Here is a 23,533-nt window from a genome sequence, read left to right on the forward strand (position 1 = left end):
GTAGGAAGGAAAGAGTAATGGTTGATGGATGTTTTTGTGACTGGAAGGATATTTCCAGTGGGGTTCTGCAGGGCTCAGTACTGGGTCCCTTGCTTTTTGTGGTATACATCAATGATCTAGATTTGAATATAGGGAGTATGATTAAAAAGTTTTCAGATAGAAACATAGAAACATTCGGCCCCTCGAGTCTGCACCACCATTCAATAAGATCATGGCTGATCATTCACCTCAGTACCCCTTTCCTGCTTCCTCTCCACACCCCTTGATCCCTTGAGCCGTAAGGGCCATATCTAACTCCCTCTTGAATATATCCAACAAACTGGCATCAGCAACTCTTTGCAGTAGAGAATTCCACAGCTTAACAACTCTGAGTGAAGAAGTTTCTCTTCATCTCAGTCCCAAATGGCTTACGCCTTATCCTTAGACTGTGTCTCCTGGTTCTGGACTTCCCCAACATTGGGAACATTCTTCCTGCATCTAACCTGTCCAGTCCTGTCAGAATTTTATATGTTTCATTGTGACCCCCTCTTATCCTTCTAAACTCCAATGAATACAGGCCCAGTCGATCCAGTCTCTCCTCATATGTCAGTCCTGCCATCGCGGGAATCAGTCTGGTGAACCTTCACTGCACTCCCTCAATAGCAAGAATGTCCTTCCTCAGATTAGGAGACCAAAACTGAACACAATATTCCAGGTGAGGCCTCACCAAGGCCCTGTACAACTGCAGTAAGACCTCCCTGCTCCTATACTCAAATCCCCTAGCTATGAAGGCCAACATGCCATTTGTCTTCTTCACTGCCTGCTGTACTGCATACCAATTTTCAATGACTGATGACCCATGACACCCAGGTCTCGTTGCAACTCCCCTTTTCCTAATCTGCCGCCATTCAGATAATATTCTGCCTTCCTGTTTTTGCCACCAAAGTGGACAACCTCACATTGTTCCACATTATACTGCATCTGCTATGCATTTGCCCACTCACCTAACCTATCCAAGTCACCCTGCAGCCTCTTAGCATCATCCTCACAGCTCACACCGCCACCCAGCTTAGTGTCATCAGCAAACTTGGAGATATTACACTCAATTCCTTCATCTAAATCATTAATGTATATTGTAAATAGCTGGGGTCCCAGCACTGAGCACTGAGACACCACACTAGTCACTGCCTGCCTTTCTGAAAAGAACCCGTTTATCCCGACTCTCTGCTTCCTGTCTGCCAATCAGTTCTCTATCCATGTCAATACATTATCCCCAATACCATGTGCTTTAATTTTGCACACCAATCTCTTGTGTGGGACCTTGTCAAAAGCCTTTCAAAAGTCCAAATACACCACATCCACTGGTTCTCCCTTGTCCACTCTACGAGTTACATCCTCAAAAAATTCTAGAAGATTTGTCAAGTATGATTTCCCTTTCATAAATCCATACTGACTTGGACCGATCCTATCACTGCTTTCCAAATGCGCTGCTATTTCATCTTTAATCATTGATTCCAATATTTTCCCTACTACTGATGTTTGGCTAACCGGTCTATAATTCCCCGTTTTCTCTCTCCCTCCTTTCTTAAAAAGTGGTGTTACATTAGCTATCCCCCAGTCCATAGGAACTGATCCAGAGTCGATAGACTGCTGGAAAATGATCACCAATGCATCCACTATTTCTAGGTCCCCTAGTATTTCCGGAAGGTTATTTGTGTCTTCCTTCGTGAAGACAGAACCAAAGTATTTGTTCAATTGGTCTGCCATTTCTTTGTTCCCCTTTATAAATTCACCTGATTCTGACTGCAAGGGACCTATGTTTGTCTTCACTAATCTTTTTCTCTTCACATATCTATAGAAGCTTTTGCAGTCAGTTTTTATGTTCTCAGCTAGCTTCTTCTCATACTCTATTTCCCCCTCTTAATTAAACCCTTTGTCCTCCTCTGCTGAATTCTAAATTTCTCCCAGTCCTCAGGTTTGCTGCTTTTTCTGGCCAATTTATATGCCTCTTCCTTGGATTTAACGCCATCCTTAATTTCCTTTGTTAGCCACGGTTGAGCCACCTTCCCGTTTTATTTTTACTCCAGACCGGGATGTACAATTGTTGAAGTTCATCCATGTGATCTTTAAATGTTTGCCATTGCCTATCCACTGTCAACCCTTTAAGTATCATTTGCCAGTCTATTCTAGCCAATTCACATCTCATACCATCGAAGTTACCTTTCCTTAAGTTCAGGACCCTAGTCTCTGAATTAACTGTGTCACTCTACATCTTAATAAAAAATTCTAGCATATTATGGTCACTCTTCCCCAAGGAGCCTCACACAACAAGATTGCTAATTAGTCCTTTCTCATTAGACATCACCCAGTCTAGGATGGCCAGCCCTCTAGTTGGTTCCTCGACATATTGGTGTAGAAAACCATCCCTAATACATTCCAGGAAATCTTCCTCCACCATATTGATACCAGTTTGGTTAGCCCAATTTATATGTAGATTAAAGTTGCCCATGATATCTGCTGTACCTTTATAGCATGCGTCCCTAATTTCTTGTTTGATGCTGTCCCCAACCTCACTACTACTGTTTGGTGGTCTGTACACAACTCCCACGAGCGTTTTCTGCCCTTTGGTATTCCGCAGCTCTACCCATACAGATTCCACATCATCCAAGCTAATGTCCTTCCTTACTATTGTGTTAATTTCCTCTTTAACCAGCAACACTACCCCACCTCCTTTTCCTTTCTGTCTATCCTTCCTGAATGTTGAACATCCCTGGATGTTGAGTTCCCAGCCTTGGTCATCCTGGAACCATGTCTCCGTAATGCCAATTATATCATATTTGTTAATAGCTGCCTGCGCAGTTAATGCGTCCATCTTATTACGAATACTCTTCGCATGGAGGCACAGAGCCTTCAGGCTTGTCTTTTTAACACACTTCGCCCCTTTAGAATTTTGCTGTAATGTGGCCCTTTTTGATTTTTGCCTTGGGTTTCTCTGCCCTCCACTTTTACTTTTCTTCTTTCTATCTTTTGCTTCTGCCCCATTCTACTTCCCTCTGTCTCCCTGCATAGGTTCCCATCGTCCTTCCATATTAGTTTAACCCCTCCCCAACTGCACTAGCAAACACTCCCCGTGGGACATTGGTTCTGGTCCAGTCCAGGTGCAGACCCTCTGTTTGGTACTGGTCCCACCTCCCCCAGAACCGGTTCCAATGTCCCAGGAATTTGAATCTCTCCCTCCTGCACCACTCTTCAAGCCATGTATTCATCTTAGCTATCCTGCAATTCCTACTCTGACTAGCACGTGGCACTGGTAGCAATCCTGAGATTACTACCTTATGAGGTCCTACTTTTTAAGTTAACTCCTAGCTCCCTAAATTCAGCTTGTAGGACTTCATCCCGTTTTTTACCTATATCGTTGGTACTTATATGCACCACGATAACTGGCTATTCACCCTCCCCCTCCAAAATGTCCTGCAGCCACTCCGAGACATCCTTGACCCTTGTACCAGGGAGGCAACATACCATCCTGGAGTCTCGATTGCGGCCACAGAAACGTTTATCTATTCCCCTTACAATGGAATCCACTACCACTATAGCTCGTCCACTCTTTTTCCTGCCCTCCTGTGCAGCAGAGTCACCCATGGTGCCATGAATTTGGCTGAATCATCCCCCGCCCCCCCCAACAGTATCCAAGGTGGTGTATCTGTTTTGGAGGGGGATGACCGCAGGGGACCCCTGCACTACCTTCCTTCCACTGCTCTTCCTGATGGTCAACCATTCCCCATCTACCTGAGTAACCTTTACCTGCGGTATGACCAACTCACTAAATGTGCTATTCACGACATCCTCAACATCGCGGATTCTCCAGAGTGAATCCATGCACAGCTCCAGTGCCGCAATGCAGTCTGTCAGTAGCTGCAGCTGGATACACTTCCCACACATGTAGTCGTTAGGGACACTGGAAGCGTCCCTGGCTTCCCACATAGCACAGGAGGAGCATGACACGGGTCTGGGCTCCCCTGCAATGACTTAACCCTTAATTAATTTAATTTGGCAACATAGCGGGTATGATTAACATGTTTGTAGATGACACTAAAATTGGCTGTGTGGATGATAATGAAGAGGAAAGTCATGGACTGCAGGAGGATATCAATCTACTAATCAGGTGGACAGAACAGTGGCAAATGGAATTGAATTCAGAGAAGCATAAGATAATGCACTTGGGGAGGGCTAATAAGGAAAGGGTATACACATTAAATGGTAAGCCATTTAGAAGTGTAGATGAACAAAGGGACCTTGGAGTGCTTGTCCACAGATACCTGAAAGAAGCAGGCCAGGTGGTTAAGAAGGCATAAGGAATGCTTGTCTTTATTGGCATAGAATACAAGTGCAGTGAGGTTATGCTTAAATTGTATAATACTTTGGTTAGGTCACAGCTGGAATACTGCGTGCAGTTCTGGTTGCCGTATTATAGGAAGGACGTGATTGCACTGGAGAGGGTGCACAGGAGATTTACGAGGATGCTGCCTGGAATGGAGAATCTTAGCTATGAGGACAGATTGGATAGGCTGGGTTTGTTGTTCTTGGAACAGAGGAGGCTGAGGTGAGGCCTCATTGAGGTGTACAAAATTTTGAGGGGCCTAGATATAGTGGATAGCAAGGGCCTATTTCCCTTGGTGGAGGGCTCAATTACCAGGGGGCATAGATTTAAGGTGGTTGATGGAAGGTTTAGAGGGGATTTGAAGGGAAGCTTCTTCACGCAGAGGGCTGTGGGGGTTTGGAACTCACTGCCTGGAAAGGTGGTGGATGCAAAAACCCTCACCACATTTAAAAGGTGCTTGGATGGGCATTTGAAGTGCTGTAACCTGCAGAGTTACGGACTGAGAGCTTGTAATTGGGATTAGACTGGATAACCTCTTGTTGGCTGGTGCAGATACAATGATAAGTCCTTCAGGGAATCTAATACGGCCAGAGTGGTCGCCTCAACTAATTTCGATTGCCTGGATGGGTCGGAGAGGAATTTTCCTAACTGGCCTGTGTTTTTATCTGGTTTTTTGCCTCTCCCAGGAGATCGCTTGGCTCCAGGTGGGGTGGAGTGTAAAATGTTGCGATACATGGGGTATTGCAGTTGTGTGGGGCGGACTGGTTGGCCAGATGCTCTTTACCTGTCCGCCGTTGTTCATTGTTCATAGGTTTATATATAACCTTCAGGGCTGCTGACCGAGGACCGTGTGGCTCTTTGTTAGCCGGCATGGACACAATGGGCCGAAATGGCTTCCTTCTACGCTGTAAATTTCTATGTTTCTAACCCTGTGAACTCTTGGTTTGTGCAGTAACCTTTTATGCGGCACCGTATCAAATGCCTGCTGGAAATCCAAATACACCACATAAGGACATAAGAACATAAGAAATAGGAGCAGGAGTAGGCCACCTGCCCCTCGAGCCTGCTCCGTTATTTAATAATATCATGGCTGATCTGATCATGGACTCGGCTCCACTTTCCTGCTCGCTCCCCATAACCTGTATTGCTCAAAAATCTGTCTATCGCCACCTTAAGTATATTCAATGACCCAGCCTTCACAGCTCTCTGGGGCAGAGAATTCCATAGATTTACAACCCTCTGAGAGAAGAAATTCCTCCACATCTCAATTTTAAATGGGCAGCCCCTTATTCTGAGATTATGCCCCTAGTTTTAATTTCCTCTGAGTGGAAATACCCTCTCTGCATCCTCCTTGTCGAGCCCTCTCATTATCTTACATGTTTCAATAAGATCACCTCTCATTCTTCTGAACTCTAATGTGTATTGGCCCAACCTACTCAACCTATCTTCATGTCAACCCCCTCATCTCCGGAATCAACCTAGTGAACCTTCTCTGAACAGCCTCCAATGCAAGTTAATCCTTCCTTAAATACGGAAACCAAAATTGTACGCAGTACTCTCGGTGTGGCCTCACCAATACCCTGTACAGTTGTAGCAGGACTTCTCTGCTTTCATACTCTTTCCCCCCCACTGCAATAAAGGCCAATATTCCATTTGCCTTCCTGATTACTTGCTGTATCTGCATACTAACTTTTTGTGTTTCATGCACAAGGAACCCCAGGTCTCTCTCTACTGCAGCACTTTACAATGTTTCTCCATTTAAATAATAATCTGCTTTTCTATTATTTCTGCCAAAATGGATAACCTCACATTTCCCCAGATTATACACCATCTGCCACATTTTTGCCCACTCACTTAGCCTATCTGTAATCACTTTGCAGATTTGTTGTGTCCTCCTCACAATTTGCTTTCCCATCAGCAAACTTGGCTACATCACACTCAGTTCCTTCATCCAAGTCATTAATATAGATTGTAAATAGTTGAGGCTCCAGCACCGACTCCTGCGGCACCCCACTAATCACTGTTTGCCAACCTGAAAATGACCCATTTATCCCGACTCTCTGTTTTCTGTTAGTTAGCCAATCCTCTATCTCTGCTAATATATTACCCCCAACCCCGTGAACTTTTATCTTGTGCAATACCTTTTATGTGGCACCTTATCAAATGCCTTCTGAAAATTAAAATACATCACATCCACTGGTACCCCCTTATCCACCTTACTCGTTACATCCTCACAGAACTCCAGAAAATTTGTCAAACATGATTTCCCTTTCATAAAACCATGCTGACTCTGCTTGATTGAATTATGCTTTTCCAAATGTCCTGCTACTGCTTCCTTAATAATGGACTCCAGCATTTTCCCAACGACAGATGTTAAACTAACTGGTCTATAGTTTCCTGCTTTTTGTCTGCCTCCTTTTTTAAATAGTGGGATTACATTTGCGGTTTTCCAATCCGCTGGGGCCGCCCCAGAATTCAGGGAATTTTGGTAGATTACAACCAATGCCTCCACTTTCTCTGCAGCCACCTCTGTTAGGACCCTAGGATGCAGGCCATCAGGTCCAGGTTCACCTTTAGTTCCATTATTTTATCGAGTACTTTTTCTTTAGTGATGGTGATTGTATTAAGCTCCCCCTTAACATTGCCCCTTGATTATCTATTATTGGGATGTTACAGGATGTAATTATATCACTTACAGGAAGTGCTCTCTATGCAAAACTATTTGCATTGCTATTCAACTCCTCAAAAGGGAAGTGGGGCTAATTTGTAGCTCTTTCTGAGAGCCAACAAAGGCACAATGGGTCGAGTGGCCTCCTTCTGTGCTTTTTGATGCCCTGATTCTATGATGCAGCGAGTTGTCACAAAACACTATAGAGTAAAGAGGAGAAACTGTGGGCATTGAACAAGAGTGAATAAGGGAAAATGGAGAGGGCTTATGGCTTGAAGGTATTGTGGCAAGGAAAGGCTGATTCTTAAACACCAAAAACAGGTGGGTCGGGGGAGATGTTGAAAATTTTAATATCTCAAACCGACCCCGACCCGCCCACCTCCGGGTTTAACGGAGGCGGGACAAAGGGCGGGCAGGCAACCAGGAGGCAGGTTAGCCAATTAACTATTTTAATGAGGCTGGCATCCTCTGAGTTAAAAACTGGAAATCTCAGCAGGTCAGGCAATATCTGTGGAGAGAAACAGAGTTAACGTTTCAGGTCGATGGCCCTTCGTCAGACCTGGCAAACGTTCAAAATGTAACCGATTCATAAGGAAGTGCAGGGGCAGTGAAAGGGGGAGGGGAGGAAAGAACAACAGGGAAGGTCTGTGATAGGGTGGAAGGCAGGAGAGATTTGAGAGACAAAAGGGATGATGGGCCAAATTGAGATGGTAATGGCACAAGTTAGGAAACAAAACATGAGTCTAGATGGGGGTGAATGACGGTATAATTACCAGCTGCCTTGGGAAACAGAGAAAAGAATAAAAATAAAAATGGCCTGGGGGCAGGGTGGGAGTGGTTGTTTAAAAAAAAATAGGAGGAAGGGGAACAAAATATGCTGGCCGGCCAGGTATTCCAGGCCCCTGGAAACACGGTAGCTAAAGGGAGGCGAAGATAGCTTTGGGGAGAAGGTTAAATGCTCCCCCACCCCGATCCCCCAAGCTCCCCTCCCATCTGACCCCCCACCCAAACATCCGCAGCCCCAGTTTAAGGATCAGACCACCCCTGCCATCACCACCCCCCCCCCCCCCCCCCCGCCCCGGACAAACCACTCGCTAGGGTCAGGGAATGGATCTCCCAAGGGATCACACCCCTCCCTCCACCCCCAGGTCAGGGATCAGAAACTCCCCCCCCCCACCCCCCAGTCCCCGCCTACATGCTCCCGCTAGCAGCAACAGTGACTTACGTGCTTCTATGGCCTCCTCTGGAATGCTCCCTGCCCAACTGGAAGCCAAGCCTGTCAATCAGACTGACCTCTGGGTGGGGAACCTGTCAAAGCAAAACTACACATGCTGTGGGGTCAAAACTCGAACTTCCGGGTTTCCTGACAGAAACGCCGTGCCCCCTCTCCTGCCTACGTAGCCCGCTCCTGTCAAGTTTCAGCTCGAAGGGTTTTCAGTGAGGGTATTGTCATGTATGTCGTTCTTGTAGACCGCTAATGGAACTAGAATCGAATAAGGTTGGCTAAATTAGCCCAGCAGCAAAACCTGATTAACAAACAAGTCCCCAGATAATTCTCAATCACACTTGATGAAAAACGACTACTCAGCATCCCAGGATAATATTTGCAGGGCCAGGCTAATGCCGACCCCAAAATGTCTGAGAGCAATCTTTTGAGACTGAACAGTTTCCATTTCTGACTGCACGTTCCACGTGGTCAGAGAAAACACTTTTTGCAGAAATGCTCACATGCAACATTCCTGAGGTTGAGATGGTCCAGAAGTAAAGCTCCAGGCACCCAAACATGTCATCATATCTCTTCCAGTCCCAGAGCCACGCTGACATGAAAAGTCTGTCTGTCGCGGTTTGGGAATATGCCTTCTCTGGATCTGGAGCCCACTATGGTGAGAGTTTTCAACTCAGAGCCACAGACAGAAATTAATTAGGTGATTCACTCTGCTGCAAGGAAACTGTTATACTCATAGTAAGTGGTCAGACCGAGTACTGTGTGTAATGAGCAAGTGTGACCTTAGCTCCTTTGTTGTAGTTCCAGAGTGCAGGTACCTCGTGGGTGGCCTGCTTATATACTGTACTCCCAAGGGATGCTGGGATCCCTTGGGACTCCAACAGGTAGGCCCTCCGGTGGACAGGTGTGATGCAGGTTACAAGGTTACAAGGGGTTAAATACATAACATCACTCCCCCGTGAAGTCAACAATACACTTATTTACAAAGTAAGACAATATGGGGCTCTACGCTCACTTGTCGATCGTCTCGGTACAAATATTGGTGTGGTTGGGTTGGTCAGTTCTTCATTGGGCTATTGGGCAGCCGGCCTTGCCAGGCTGCTGGGGATGATGAGTTCTGTTTCGTGGTCAACTGTGATGTCAGTTGCCACTTGTGTGTGTGTGTGTGTGTGTGTGTGTTGGAAGGTCAGAGTTGGTGGTGTCTTCTTCGTGTTGTACGTAGCTGTCGGTGAACCGCAGTTTAATTTGGTCCAAGTGTTTTCTGTGCGTTTGTCCATTGGTCAATTTGACCTGAAACACACCACTACCCTCTTTGGCTGTGACCGTGCCAGCGAGCCATTTGGGACCATGTCTATAATTGAGCACAAACACAGGATCGTTGATCTCAATATCGTGTGACAAGTTTGCGCGGTCATGGTACACACTCTGTTGATGCCGCTTGTCCTCCATGTGATCATGTAGATCAGGGTGGACCAGAGAGAGCCTGGTTTTAAGTGCCCTTTTCATGAGTAGCTCGGCTGGGGGAATCCCTGTGAGTGAGTGGGGTCTGGTGCGGTAGCTGAGCAATATTCGGGACAACCAGGTCTGCAGGGAGCCTCCCGACATGCGTTTCAACATTTGCTTGATGGTGTGGACTGCCTGTTCTGCCTGACCATTGGATGCGGGCTTGAACGGCGCAGTTGTGACATGTTTGACCCCTTTCTGGGTCATGAATTCTTTGAATTCGGCACTTGTGAAACACGGCCCATTGTCACTGACTAGGACATCGGGCAGGCCGTGTGTGGCAAACATAGCTCTTAGATTTTCAATGGTGGCCGTGGATGTGCTTCCAGACATTCTTGCACATTCAATCCATTTTGAGTAAGCATCCATGACAACCAAATACATTTTGCCTAGGAATGGGCCTGCATAGTCTACATGGATCCTCGACCACAGTTTGGATGGCCAGGGCTATAAACTTAGCGGTGCCTCTCTGGGTGCATTGCTCAACTGAGAGCAAGCATTGCACTGCCGTACACATGACTCTAAATCTGAGTCGATACCTGGCCACCACACGTGGGATCTGGCTATGGCTTTCATCATCACGATGCCCGGGTGGGTGCTGTGTAGTTCCCCAATAAATGTGTCTCTGCCTTTCTTGGGCAAGACCACACGATTTGCCCCACAAGAGACAGCCCGCCTGCAGGGTAGCTCATCTTTGCGACTGTGGAATGGCTTAATCGCTTCCTGCATCTCCACTGGGACACTGGATCAGCTCCCATGGGGGACACTGGATCAGCTCCCATGGAGGACACAGTTTTTTTACCAGGGCCAGTAAAGGATCCTGGCTGGTTCAGGTCCTGATCGAGTGGGCCGTAATGGGGGATTCTCATTCTCGAATGCCTCGATGGCCATAAGCAAGTCCATTGGCTGTGCCATTTCCACCCCGGTGGTGGGCAATGGTAGCCGACTGAGAGCATCTGCGCAGGTCTCTGTGCCCGGTCTGTGGCGAATTACATAGTTGCATGCCAAAATCGTGAGCGCCCATCTTTGGATGCGGGCAGAGGCATTGGTATTGATCCCTTTGCTCTCCTAGAATAGCGATATGAGTGGGTTGTGGTCTGTTTCAAGTTCGAACTTGAGGCCAAACAAGTACTGGTGCATTTTCTTTACCCTGTAAACACACGCCAGAGCCTCTTTTTCAACCATGCTGTAGGCCCTTTCGGCCTTGGACAAATTCCTGGATGCATACGCAACCAGTTGCAAAATTCCCGATTCATTGGCCTGTTGTAACACACACCCGATCCCGTATGACAACGCATCGCAAGCTAACACTAGTCGTTTACATGGGTTATACAGGACAAGCAGTTTGTTAGAACAAAGTAAAGTTCTGGTTTTCTTAAAGGCAGCCTCTTGTGAATTCCTCCATACCTAGTTGTTTCCCTTGCGCAGTTGCGCATGCAGGGGTTCTAGTAGGGTGCTTAACCCAGGTAGGAAATTACTGAAGTAGTTAAGTAGTCCCAGAAACGCCCGCAGCTCCATCACGTTCCGTGGTCGCGGCGCATTCTTGATGGCCTCCGTCTTGGCGTTGGTGGGTCTGATGACGTCTGCTACGATCCTTCTTCCTAAGAATTCGACGTTCTGTGTCAGGAAAAAACACTTCGAGCATTTCAACCTGAGTCTCCAGATTCTTCAAGTGCTCCATGGTGTCCCAACCTGTAACCAATGTGTCGTCCTGGAAAACCACTGTGCAAGGGACTGACTTTAGCAGGCTTTCCATGTTTCTCTGGAAGATCGCTGCAGCCAACCGAATCCCGAACGGACACCGGTTGTAAATAAATAGACCTTTGTGCGTGTTGATGCAGGTGAGGCCTTTCGAAGACTCCTCCAGCTCCTGTGTCATGTAGGCTGAGGTCAGATCCAGCTTGGTGAACGCCTTCCCTCCAGCCAGGGTCGAAAATAGGTCGTCTGCCTTGGGTAGCGGGTATTGGTTCTGCAGCGAAAAACGGTCAATTGTTACTTTATAGTCACCGCAAATTCTAACTGTACCGGAACAATCGGACTGGCCCAGTCGTTGAACTCCACCGGTGCGATGATGCCCTCGCGTTGCAGCCTGTCCAGCTCGACTTCCACTTTTTCACGCATCATGTACTGTACCGCCCAAGCCTTGTGGTGGATGGATCGCGTACCGGGAACCAAATGGATCTACACTTTCGCCCCGAAACACTTCCAATGACTGGCTAGAATAACGATGGGAACTTGCTTAGAACCTGGGTACATGCGGTGTCGTCAACTGACGAAAGCGCACGGAAGCTGGCTCCATGGCTGGCTCTGTTGCACAGGAGGGCAGGAAAAAGAATGGGAGAGCGATAGTGATAGGGGATTCAATTGTGAGGGGAATAGATAGGCGTTTCTGCGGCCGCAACCGAGACTCCAGGATGGTATGTTGCCTCCCTGGCGCAAGGGTCAAGGATGTCTCGGAGCGGGTGCAAGACATTCTAAAAAGGGAGGGAGAACAGCCAGTTGTCATGGTGCACATTGCTACCAACGACATAGGTAAAAAAAAGGGATGAGGTCCTACAAAACGAATTTAAGGAGCTAGGAGCTAAATTAAAAAGTAGGACCTCAAAAGTAGTAATCTCGGGATTGCTACCAGTGCCACGTACTAGTCAGAGTAGGAATCGCAGGATAGCGCAGATGAATACATGGCTTGAGCAGTGGTGCTGCAGGGAGGGATTCAAATTCCTGGGGCATTGGAACCGGTTCTGGGGGAGGTGGGACCAGTACAAACTGAACGGTCTGCACCTGGGCAGGACCGGAACCAATGTCCTAGGGGGAGTGTTTGCTAGTGCTGTTGGGGAGGAGTTAAACTAATATGGCAGGGGGATGGGAACCAATGCAGGGAGACGGAGGGAAACAAAAAGGAGACAAAAGCAAAAGACAGAAAGGAGATGAGGAAAAGTGGAGGGCAGAGAAACCCAAGGCAAAGAACAAAAAGGGCCACTGTACAGCAAAATTCTAAAAGGACAAAGGGTGTTAAAAAAACAAGCCTGAAGGCTTTGTGTCTTAATGCAAGGAGTATCCGTAATAAGATGGATGAATTAACTGTGCAAATAGATGTTAACAAATATGATGTGATCGGGATTACGGAGACGTGGCTCCAGGATGATCAGGGCTGGGACCTCAACATCCAGGGGTATTCAACATTCAGGAAAGATAGAATAAAAGGAAAAGGAGGTGGGGTAGCATTGCTGGTTAAAGAGGAGATTAATGCAATAGTTAGGAAAGACATTAGCTTGGATGATGTGGAATTAACGGCCCCAAGTTTCCACACGCGGCGAAAAAGGCGCATCTCAGAGCTGGGCGCCTGTTTTTCACGCCGAAAACGGCGCCGGAAAAAAGTGCGGTATTCTCGAGCTCCTTGGAGCTCGATGTCTGCTTGGCGCGGCGCACAGGGGCCGGAGCCTACCACTCGCGCCGATTTTGTAAGTAGGAGGGGGCGGGTACAATTGAAATGAGGCTTCTCGGTGCCGGCAACCCTGCGCGTGTGCGTTGGAGCGTTCGCGCATGCGCAGTCTGAAGTAAACATTAGCACTCGGCCATTTTTAAAAGTACTGCAGAAAAAGTGAAGATTTGTTTCTTGGACCCCTGCAAAGGCTTGTATTTTATTTTCCTTGATATTTCTGTGTGTGAGGGAGTGCTTTAAGCAGCACTGCTGAATAAATCAGTGAGTTCAGCTTTTCACTGCTAAACTTGCAGAACCGGTGCCTGCAAATTAAGGACTGTGTGTTTGGAGAAATAAAAGTGCCAATTCAACTTTGCAATGGATCAACTTCCACCAAGAACAAAGAATTTCTTGCATGAGGAAGCAAACCATTGCATAATATGTGGTGCACCCATTCTGCAAATTTAAATATAAAGATGTCGATGTGGCTGCCTCTCCCTGTCCAAATGGCCTCAGTCAGTCCCCCTCACAGCTCGAAGGCTGCTGCTGTTCTTTCTTTGGCTCCCGGCCAGCCACAGACGCCGCTGCAATCCCATGGCCGAATGGCCTCACGTCCGCTCCTGATTCTTTGGCTGCCTTCGAGCCACTGACGCCGCCCCATAAGCGTGGCCGAATGGCCTAAAGAATTTTAAATCTGCAGCTGCGTGTGTCCTGTGTTCATTCTTCGGCTCCCGGCCAGCCACTGACACCGCTGCAATCCCATGGCCGAATGGCCTCAAGTCCGTCCGGGTGCTGCATCTTCGCCTGCCGCCGAGACACTGACGCCACACTGCTGCCTGAAAGGCCTGCCTGAAGCACTTTCACACAGGTAGGAACATGGTTTATTTAATCTTTTCTTTGCTTATAAATTTTTATTCAGGTTGGATTTATTTGTATAATATTTGTATAAGTATAACAAAGGATTGATTGCAGAATTTAATGACTTCCCTTCCCCCCCCACCTCGTTCCCGACACCTGATTTTTTAAAGTGTAAACAAGATTTTTTCAAGCGTACAAAAATCTTCACTTACTCCATTCTAAGTTAGTTTGGAGTACGTTTTCACCGTGGAAACTTTGAAATCAGGCGTCAGTGGCCGAACACGCCCCATTTTGAAAAAAAATTCAGTTCCAAAGTGAAACTGTTCTACCTGTCTAGAACTGGAGGAAACTAAATGTGGAGAATTCCGATTTCTAAGATACTCCGTTCTACACCAGTTGCTCCTAAAAATCAGGAGCAAATCATGTGGAAACTTGGGGCCAACATGGGTAGAGCTGCAGAACACCAAAGGGCAAAAAACGTTAGTGGGAGTTGTGTACAGACCTCCAAACAGTAGTAGTGATGTTCGGGAGGGCATCAAACAGGAAATTAGGGGTGCATGCAATAAAGGTGCAGCAATTATCATGGGTGACTTTAATATGCACATAGATTGGGCTAGCCAAACTGGAAGCAATACGGTGGAGGAGGATTTCCTGGAGTGCATAAGGGATGGTTTTCTAGACCAATATGTCGAGGAACCAACTAGGGGGAGGCCATCTTAGACTGGGTGTTGTGTAATGAGAGAGGATTAATTAGCAATCTCGTTGTGCGAGGCCCCTTGGGGAAGAGTGACCATAATATGGTGGAATTATGCATTAGGATGGAGAATGAAACAGTTAATTCAGAGACCATGGTCCAGAACTTAAAGAAGGGTAACTTTGAAGGTATGAGGCGTGAATTGGCTAGGATAGATTGGCGAATGATACTGAAGGGGTTGACTGTGGATGGGCAATGGCAGACATTTAGAGACCGCACGGATGAAATACAACAATTGTACATCCCTGTCTGGCGTAAAAATAAAAAAAGGAAGGTGGCTCAACTGTGGCTATCAAGGGAAATCAGGGATAGTATTAAAGCCAAAGAAGTGGCATACAAATTGGCCAGAAATAGCAGCGAACCCGGGGACTGGGAGAAATTTAGAACTCAGCAGAGGAGGACAAAGGGTTTGATTAGGGCAGGGAAAATGGAGTACGGGAAGAAGCTTGCAGGGAACATTAAGATGGATTGCAAAAGTTTCTATAGATATGTAAAGAGAAAAAGGTTAGTAAAGACAAACTTAGGTCCCCTGCAGTCAGAATCAGGGGCAGTCATAACGGGGAAAAAAGAAATGGCGGACCAATTGAACAAGTACTTTGCTTCGGTATTCACTAAGGAAGACACCAACAACCTTCCGGATATAAAAGGGTCAGAGGGTCTAGTAAGAAGGAGGAACTGAGGGAAATCCTTATTAGTCGGGAAATTGTGTTGGGGAAATTGATGGGATTGAAGGCTGATAAATCCCCAGGGCCTGATGGACTGCATCCCAGAGTACTTAAGGAGGTGGCCTTGGAAATAGCGGATGCATTGACAGTCATTTTCCAACATTCCATTGACTCTGGATCAGTTCCTATCGAGTGTAGGGTAGCCAATGTAACCCCACTTTTTAAAAAAGGAGGGAGAGAGAAAACAGGGAATTATAGACCGGTCAGCCTGACCTCAGTAGTGGGTAAAATAATGGAATCAATTATTAAGGATGTCATAGCAGCGCATTTGGAAAGAGGTGACATGATAGGTCCAAGTCAGCATGGATTTGTGAAAGGGAAATCATGCTTGACAAATCTTCTGGAATTTTTCGAGGATGTTTCCAGTAGAGTGGATAAGGGAGAACCAGTTGATGTGGTATATTTGGACTTTCAGAAGGCGTTCGACAAGGTCCCACACAAGAGATTGATGTGCAAAGTTAGAGCACATGGGATTGGGGGTAGTGTACTGACATGGATTGAGAACTGGTTGTCAGACAGGAAGCAAAGAGTAGGAGTAAATGGGTACTTTTCAGAATGGCAGGCAGTGACTAGTGGGGTACCGCAAGGTTCTGTGCTGGGGCCCCAGCTGTTTACACTGTACATTAATGATTTAGACGAGGGGATTAAATGTAGTATCTCCAAATTTGCGGATGACACTAAGTTGGGTGGCAGTGTGAGCTGCGAGGAGGATGCTGTGAGGCTGCAGAGCGACTTGGATAGGTTAGGTGAGTGGGCAAATGCATGGCAGATGAAGTATAATGTGGATAAATGTGAGGTTATCTACTTTGGTGGTAAAAACAGAGAGACAGACTATTATCTGAATGGTGACAGATTAGGAAAAGGGGAGGTGCAAAGAGACCTGGGTGTCATGGTACATCAGTCATTGAAGGTTGGCATGCAGGTGCAGCAGGCGGTTAAGAAAGCAAATGGCATGTTGGCCTTCATAGCAAGGGGATTTGAGTACAGGGGCAGGGAGGTGTTGCTACAGTTGTACAGGGCATTGGTGAGGCCACACCTGGAGTATTGTGTACAGTTTTGGTCTCCTAACTTGAGGAAGGACATTCTTGCTATTGAGGGAGTGCAGCGAAGGTTCACCAGACTGATTCCCGGGATGGCGGGACTGACCTATCAAGAAAGACTGGATCAACTGGGCTTGTATTCACTGGAGTTCAGAAGAATGAGAGGGGACCTCATAGAAACATATAAAATTCTGACGGGGTTAGACAGGTTAGATGCAGGAAGAATGTTCCCAATGTTGGGGAAGTCCAGAACCAGGGGTCACAGTCTAAGGATAAGGGGTAAGCCATTTAGGACCGAGATGCGGAGGAACTTCTTCACCCAGAGAGTGGTGAACCTGTGGAATTCTCTACCACAGAAAGTTGTTGAGGCCAATTCACTAAATATATTCAAAAAGGAGTTAGATGAGGTCCTTACTGCTAGGGGGATCAAGGGGTATGGCGAGAAAGCAGGAATGGGGTACTGAAGTTGAATGTTCAGCCATGAACTCATTGAATGGCGGTGCAGGCTAGAAGGGCCGAATGGCCTACTCCTGCACCTATTTTCTATGTTTCTATGTTTCTATGAGAACTGGTTGTCAGACAGGAAGCAAAGAGTAGGAGTAAATGGGTACTTTTCAGAATGGCAGGCAGTGACTAGTGGGGTACCGCAAGGTTCTGTGCTGGGGCCCCAGCTGTTTACATTGTACATTAATGATTTAGATGAGGGGATTAAATGTAGTATCTCCAAATTTGCGGATGATACTAAGTTGGGTGGCAGTGTGAGCTGCGACAAGGATGCTATGAGGCTGCAGAGTGACTTGGATAGGTTAGGTGAGTGGGCAAATGCATGGCAGATGAAGTATAATGTGGATAAATGTGAGGTTATCCACTTTGGTGGTAAAAACAGAGACAGACTATTATCTGAATGGTGACAGATTAGGAAAAGGGGAGGTGCAACGAGACCTGGGTGTCATGGTACATCAGTCATTGAAGGTTGGCATGCAGGTACAGCAGGCGGTTAAGAAAGCAAATGGCATGTTGGCCTTCATAGCGAGGGGATTTGAGTACAGGGGCAGGGAGGTGTTGCTACAGTTGTACAGGGCCTTGGTGCGGCCACACCTGGAGTATTGTGTACAGTTTTGGTCTCCTAACTTGAGGAAGGACATTCTTGCTATTGAGGGAGTGCAGCGAAGGTTCACCAGACTGATTCCCGGGATGGTGGGACTGACCTATCAAGAAAGACTGGATTAACTGGGCTTGTATTCACTGGAGTTCAGAAGAATGAGAGGGGACCTCATAGAAACGTTTAAAATTCTGACAGGTTTAGACAGGTTAGATGCAGGAAGAATGTTCCCAATGTTGGGGAAGTCCAGAACCAGGGGTCACAGTCTAAGGATAAGGGGTAAGCCATTTAGGACCGAGATGAGGAGAAACTTCTTCACCCAGAGAGTGGTGAACCTGTGGAATTCTCTACCACAGAAAGTTGTTGAAGCCAATTCACTAAATATATTCTAAAGGGAGTTAGATGAAGTCCTTACTACTAGGGGGATCAAGGGGTATGGCGAGAAAGCAGGAATGGGGTACTGAAGTTGCATGTTCAGCCATGAACTCATTGAATGGCGGTGCAGGCTAGAAAGGCCGAATGGCCTACTCCTGCACCTATTTTTCTATGTTTCTATGTTTTCTATGTCGTCCCAGTTGCAGCGGATTTTCCCCAGCCAACTTTTGCCAAATAACATGGGGCCATCCCCTGGCACAATCCATAGCGGGAGTGCGTGTACTGCTCCATCATAGGAGTCTTTGACTTCAGCACTGTCAATTACTGGGATTAGTTCATTTGTATAAGTCCTTAACTTCGTGTGAATGGGGCTGAGCTTGGGCCTGTGTGCCTTCTTCCCCCACAGCCTGTCGAAGGCCGTTTTACTCATTATGGACAGACTTGCCCCCGTGACAAGCTCCATAGACACTGGAATACCATTCAGTTCAACTTTCAACATTATTGCTGGGCAATTTGTTGCAAACGTGTGTACCCCATACACTTGTGCCTCCTCCGTACGAGTTTCCAATTCCGTCTGATCCATTGTGGACCGATCTTCCTCTGCAATGTGGTGGTTTGCAGGGTTTGCAGCTCGCTTGAACATTCGTTGGAGGTGTCCCATTGTTCTGCAGCCATTGCACGCATAGTGCTTAAAGTGGCATTGATGGGGCCGACCAAACTGGTAGCAATACGGTGGAGGAGGATTTCCTGGAGTGTATTAGGGATGGTTTTCTACATAATTATGTTGAGGAACCAACAAGATGGCTGGCCATCCTAGACTGGGTGATGTATAATGAGAAAGGACTAATTAGCAATCTTGTTGTGCAAGGACCCTTGGGGAAGAGTGACGATAACATGGTAGAATTTTTTTTAAGATGGAAAGTACACAGTTAATTCAGAGACTAGGGTCCTGAACTTAGGGAAAGGGAACTCCGATGGTATGAAATGTGAATTGGCTAGAATAGACTGGCGAACGATATTTAAAGGATTGACGGTGGATAGGCAATGGCAATCATTTAAAGATCACATGGATGAACTTCAACTAATGCACATCCCGGTCTGGAGTAAAAATAAAATGGTGAAGGTGGCTCAACCGTGGCTAACAAGGGAAATTAAGGATAGTGTTAAATCCAAGGAAGACACATATAAATTGGCCAGAAAAAGCAGCAAACCTGAGGACTGGGAAAAATTTATAATTCAGCAGAGGAGGACAAAGGGTTTAATTAGGAGCAGGAAAATAGAATATGAGAAGTTGCTTGCTGGAAACATAAAAACTGACTGCAAAAGCTTCTATAGATATGTGAAGCGAAAAAGATTAGTGAAGACAAACGTAGGTCTCTTGCAGTCAGAATCAGGTGAATTTATAATGGGGAACAAAGAAATGGCAGACCAACTGAACAAATACTTTGGTTCTGTCTTCACGAGGGAAGACACAAATAACCTTCCGGAAGTACTAGGGGAATGAGTGTCTAGTGAGAAAAAGGAAGTGAATTAAATCCTTATTAGGCGGGAAATTGTGTTCGGGAAATTTATGCGATTGAAGACTAATAAATCTCTAGAGCCTGATAGTCTGCATCCCAGAGTACTTAAGGAAGTGGCCCTAGAAATAGTGGATGCATTGGTGATCATTTTCCAGCAGTCTATCGACTCTGGATCAGTTCCTATGGACTGGAGGGTAGCTAATGTAACATCACTTTTTAAGAAAGGAGGGAGAGAGAAAACGGGGAATTATAGACTGGTTAGCTTGACATCAGTAGTGGGGAGAATGTTGGAATCAATTATTAAAGATGAAATAGCAGTGCATTTGGAAAGCAGTGGCAGGATCGGTCCAAGTCAGCATGGATTTATGAAAGGGAAATCATGCTTGACAAATCTTCTGGAATTTTTTGAGGATGTAACTAGTAGAGTGGACAAGGGACAACCAATGGATGTGGTGTATTTGGACTTTCAATGGGCTTTTGACAAGGTCCCACACAAGAGATTGGTGTGCAAAATTAAAGCACATGGTATTGGGGGTAATGTACTGACGTGGATAGAGAACTGGTTGGCAGACAAGAAGCAGAGAGTCGGGATAAACGGGTCCTTTTCAGAATGGCAGGCGGTGACTAGTGGGGTGCCGCAGGGCTCAGTGCTGGGACCCCAGCTATTTACAATATACATCAATGATTTAGATGAAGGAATTTAGTATAATATCTCCAAGTTTGCATATGACACTCAGCTGGGTGGCGGTGTGAGCTGTGAGGAAGATGCTAAGAGGATGCAGAGTGACTTGGACAGGTTAGGTGAGTGAGCAAATGCATGGCAGATGCAGTATAATGTGGATAAATGTGAGGTTATCCACTTTGGTGGCAAAAATGTGAAGGCAGAATGTTATCTGAATGGCAGCTGATTAGGAAAAGGGGAGGTGCAACGAGACCTGGGTGCCATGGTACATCAGTCATTGAAAGTTGGCATGCAGGTACAGCAGATGGCCTTCATAGCTTGGGGATTTGAATATAGGAGCAGGGAGGTCTTACTGCCGTTGTACAGGGCCTTGGTGAGGCCTCACCTGGAATATTGTGTTCAGTTTTGGTCTCCTAATCTGAGGAGGGATGTTCTTTCAATTGAGGAAATGCAGCGAAGTTTCACCAGACTGATTCCAGGGATGGCAGGACTGACATATGAGGAGAGACTGGATTGAATCGGCCTGTATTCACTGGAGTTTAGAAGGATGAGAGGGGATCTTGTAGAAACATATAAAATTCTGACGGGACTGGACAAGTTAAATGATGGAAGAATGTTCCCGATGTTGGGGAAGTCCAGAACAAGGGGTCACAGACTAAGGATAAGGGGTAAGTCATTTAGGACCGAGATGAGAAGAAACTTCTTCACTCGAGAGTTGTTAACCTGTGGAATTCTCTACCACAGAGAGTTGTTGATGCCATTTCGTTGAATATATTCAAGAGGGAGTTAGATACGGCCCTTACGGCTAAAGGGATCAAGGGGTATGGAGAGAAAGCAGGAAAGGGGTATTGAGGTGATGATCAGCCATGATCTTATTGAATGTTGGTACAGGCTCGAAGGGCCGAATGACCTACTCCTGCACCTATTTTCTATATTTCTATGATCACACCCACAGCAGCAACAGGGTGTTAACTGCCTCGCATTAACAGCTGATGGCGGACGCTGGGTCAATTGATGTCGGGCCACAGCAGCCGGCGTGTACATTCTGCTCTGTACATTTCTGCTCAAAACCGACGTTACTTTATGCACAGTACTGGCCGAAACTTCTTTGTTCTGCGAAATCTGCTTGGTGTTGTCGCTGATGGACATAAATGCTTGGGCTATCGTTATGGCTTTACTCAGGTTCGGAATTTCTACAGTCAACAATTTGCGAAGGATTGCCTCATGTCCGATGCCCAGTACAAAAACACATCTGAGCATTTGTTCTTGAAATCCTCAAACTCACAATGTCCTGCAAGGCACCTTAGTTCGGCGATGTAGCTCGCCACTTCCTGGCCCTCCGATCGTTGACACGTGTAGAACCGATATCTCGCCATCAAATCGTTTCCTTAGGATTTAGGTGCTCCCGGACCAGCATACACCGTTCTTCGTAGGATTTGTCTGTTGGTTTAGTCGGGGCCAGGAGATTCTTCATGAGGCCATAGGTAGTGGCCCACAGACGGTGAGGAGGATCGCCCTTCGTTTGGTCGCGTTCTTATCCTCTTCCAGCTGGCTGGCTATGAAGTATTGGTCGAGTCTCTCCACGACGGCCTCCCAATCATCCCCCTCCGAGAACTTCTCCAGGATGCCAACTGTTCTTTGCATTTTTGCACGGTTCATTATCTCGTCGCCAATCATAACTCATAATAAATGGTCAGACCGAGTACTGTGTGTAATGAGCAAGTGTGACCTTAGCTCCTTTATTGTAGTTCCAGAGTGCAGGTACCTCGTGGGTGGCCTGCTTATATACTGTACTCCCAAGGGATGCTGGGACCTTGGGATTCCAACAGGTAGGCCCTCTGGTAGACAGGTGTGATCAAGGTTACAAGGGGTTAAATACATAACAGAAACCTTGTTAGCAAATCACAGAGGAAGCAAAGAAACCAAAGACTTACATTTGTATAGCGCCTTTCACGACCTCAGGGAGTCCTAAAGCGCTTTGCAGGCAATGAAGTACTTTTGAAATGTGGTCACTGTTGTAATGTAGGTACCGCGGCCGCCAATTTGCGCACAGCAAGCTCCCACAAACAGCAATGTGATAATGACCAAATAATCTGTTTTAGTGATGTTGATTGAGGGATAAATATTGGCCAGAACACTGGGGATAACTCCCCTGCTCTTCTTTAAAATAATGCCATGGTATCTTTTACGTCCCCCCCGAGAGGACAGACGGAACCTCGGTTTAACATCTTATCCGAACGATGGCACCTTCGACAGTGCAGCACTCCCTCAGAACAGCGATGACAACTCAGAGTTTCCTTGACTGAAAGAGCCGATGTAGCCATGGGAAGTTTAGGAATAGCATCACTTTTAGAAATTCCAGGATTTTAAAAAAATTGGTACTTTGTTGTTCATTGTGATCTGAAGGATGAAAGGTTACACAGAAAGCATATATTTCTGGAAACATCAACACCACTCTCTCACTGGGAAATGGTACAGGGTAACGGAGAACTAAAAGAGGAGATAAACCAACCAAATAGGGCAAGATTTTTAAAAAAACATAACATGCCTTATTATTTTTATTACTAAAGCCAAATTTACGGACTGAGAGAAAATGAAGTCTGTTTTATTTCGAGCTCTGATCATGTTCATTCTGTGTTTTCACTCAGGAATCGTTCTACACTTTGAAGAAATGGGTAAAGGAATTGAAAGAGCACGGGCCTGAAAATATTGTGGTGGCAATTGCTGGAAACAAATGTGACCTTTCTGACATGAGGTTGGTATCTGCACAACATAATGTAAGTTAGTTTGAACTGAAGCGGCAGTGTAGATTATTTCTGTCCTTTTAGTAACTAAATATTGCATCTGTACAAAAAACCTTTGTCTCTTCCCTCAAATCTGCGTTACACTGCCAAGTATCTTCATCTGGTTTGCAAATTGATATCAGATGATTGCTGTGATTAATGAAGTAAAGCAATGAGCCCAGCTCATGTAAACAATGTTCACTGCAACAGTCTACCATTTAATGTACTGTAAATACGACATCATCAGAGGCTCACAATTTAAAAAATGGAGTGACTGCTGCCAATGAACTGGAAGCTGTGCAGAAGTGTTCTGTGCCTGACTGTCATGTCCCAAATTTAACCACAACTGACGGAAGATCTCTAGAAGTGCGAAAGCACGTCACTAGTAAAATGTCAATAATGTTAGGGATTCCCAGTCTACTGTCCCTACGACTGTTACAGGAATCTCTGAAGGCTTCTAGTCTTAGAACAGGGATGAATTAAGGGTGCCTCTGGCCCCAGGCAGTACCCCGGTCAT

The 23,533-nt window shown here is 46.2% G+C and overlaps 1 protein-coding gene across 2 annotated transcripts in view; it reads left to right on the top strand.

The window, feature by feature from the left end:
* rab31 (RAB31, member RAS oncogene family) overlaps window positions 1-23,533 on the top strand; it is a 180,145-nt gene that overhangs the window by 97,897 nt on the left and 58,715 nt on the right. For both annotated transcript variants that reach the window (XM_070896138.1, XM_070896147.1), the window contains one exon: window positions 22,882-22,988. In XM_070896138.1, the coding sequence (XP_070752239.1) occupies window positions 22,882-22,988 (107 nt within the window). The remainder of the gene's footprint in view (window positions 1-22,881; window positions 22,989-23,533) is intronic.

The sequence above is a fragment of the Pristiophorus japonicus genome, chromosome 1 (genome assembly GCF_044704955.1).
Source record: "Pristiophorus japonicus isolate sPriJap1 chromosome 1, sPriJap1.hap1, whole genome shotgun sequence".
Taxonomy (NCBI): domain Eukaryota; kingdom Metazoa; phylum Chordata; class Chondrichthyes; family Pristiophoridae; genus Pristiophorus; species Pristiophorus japonicus.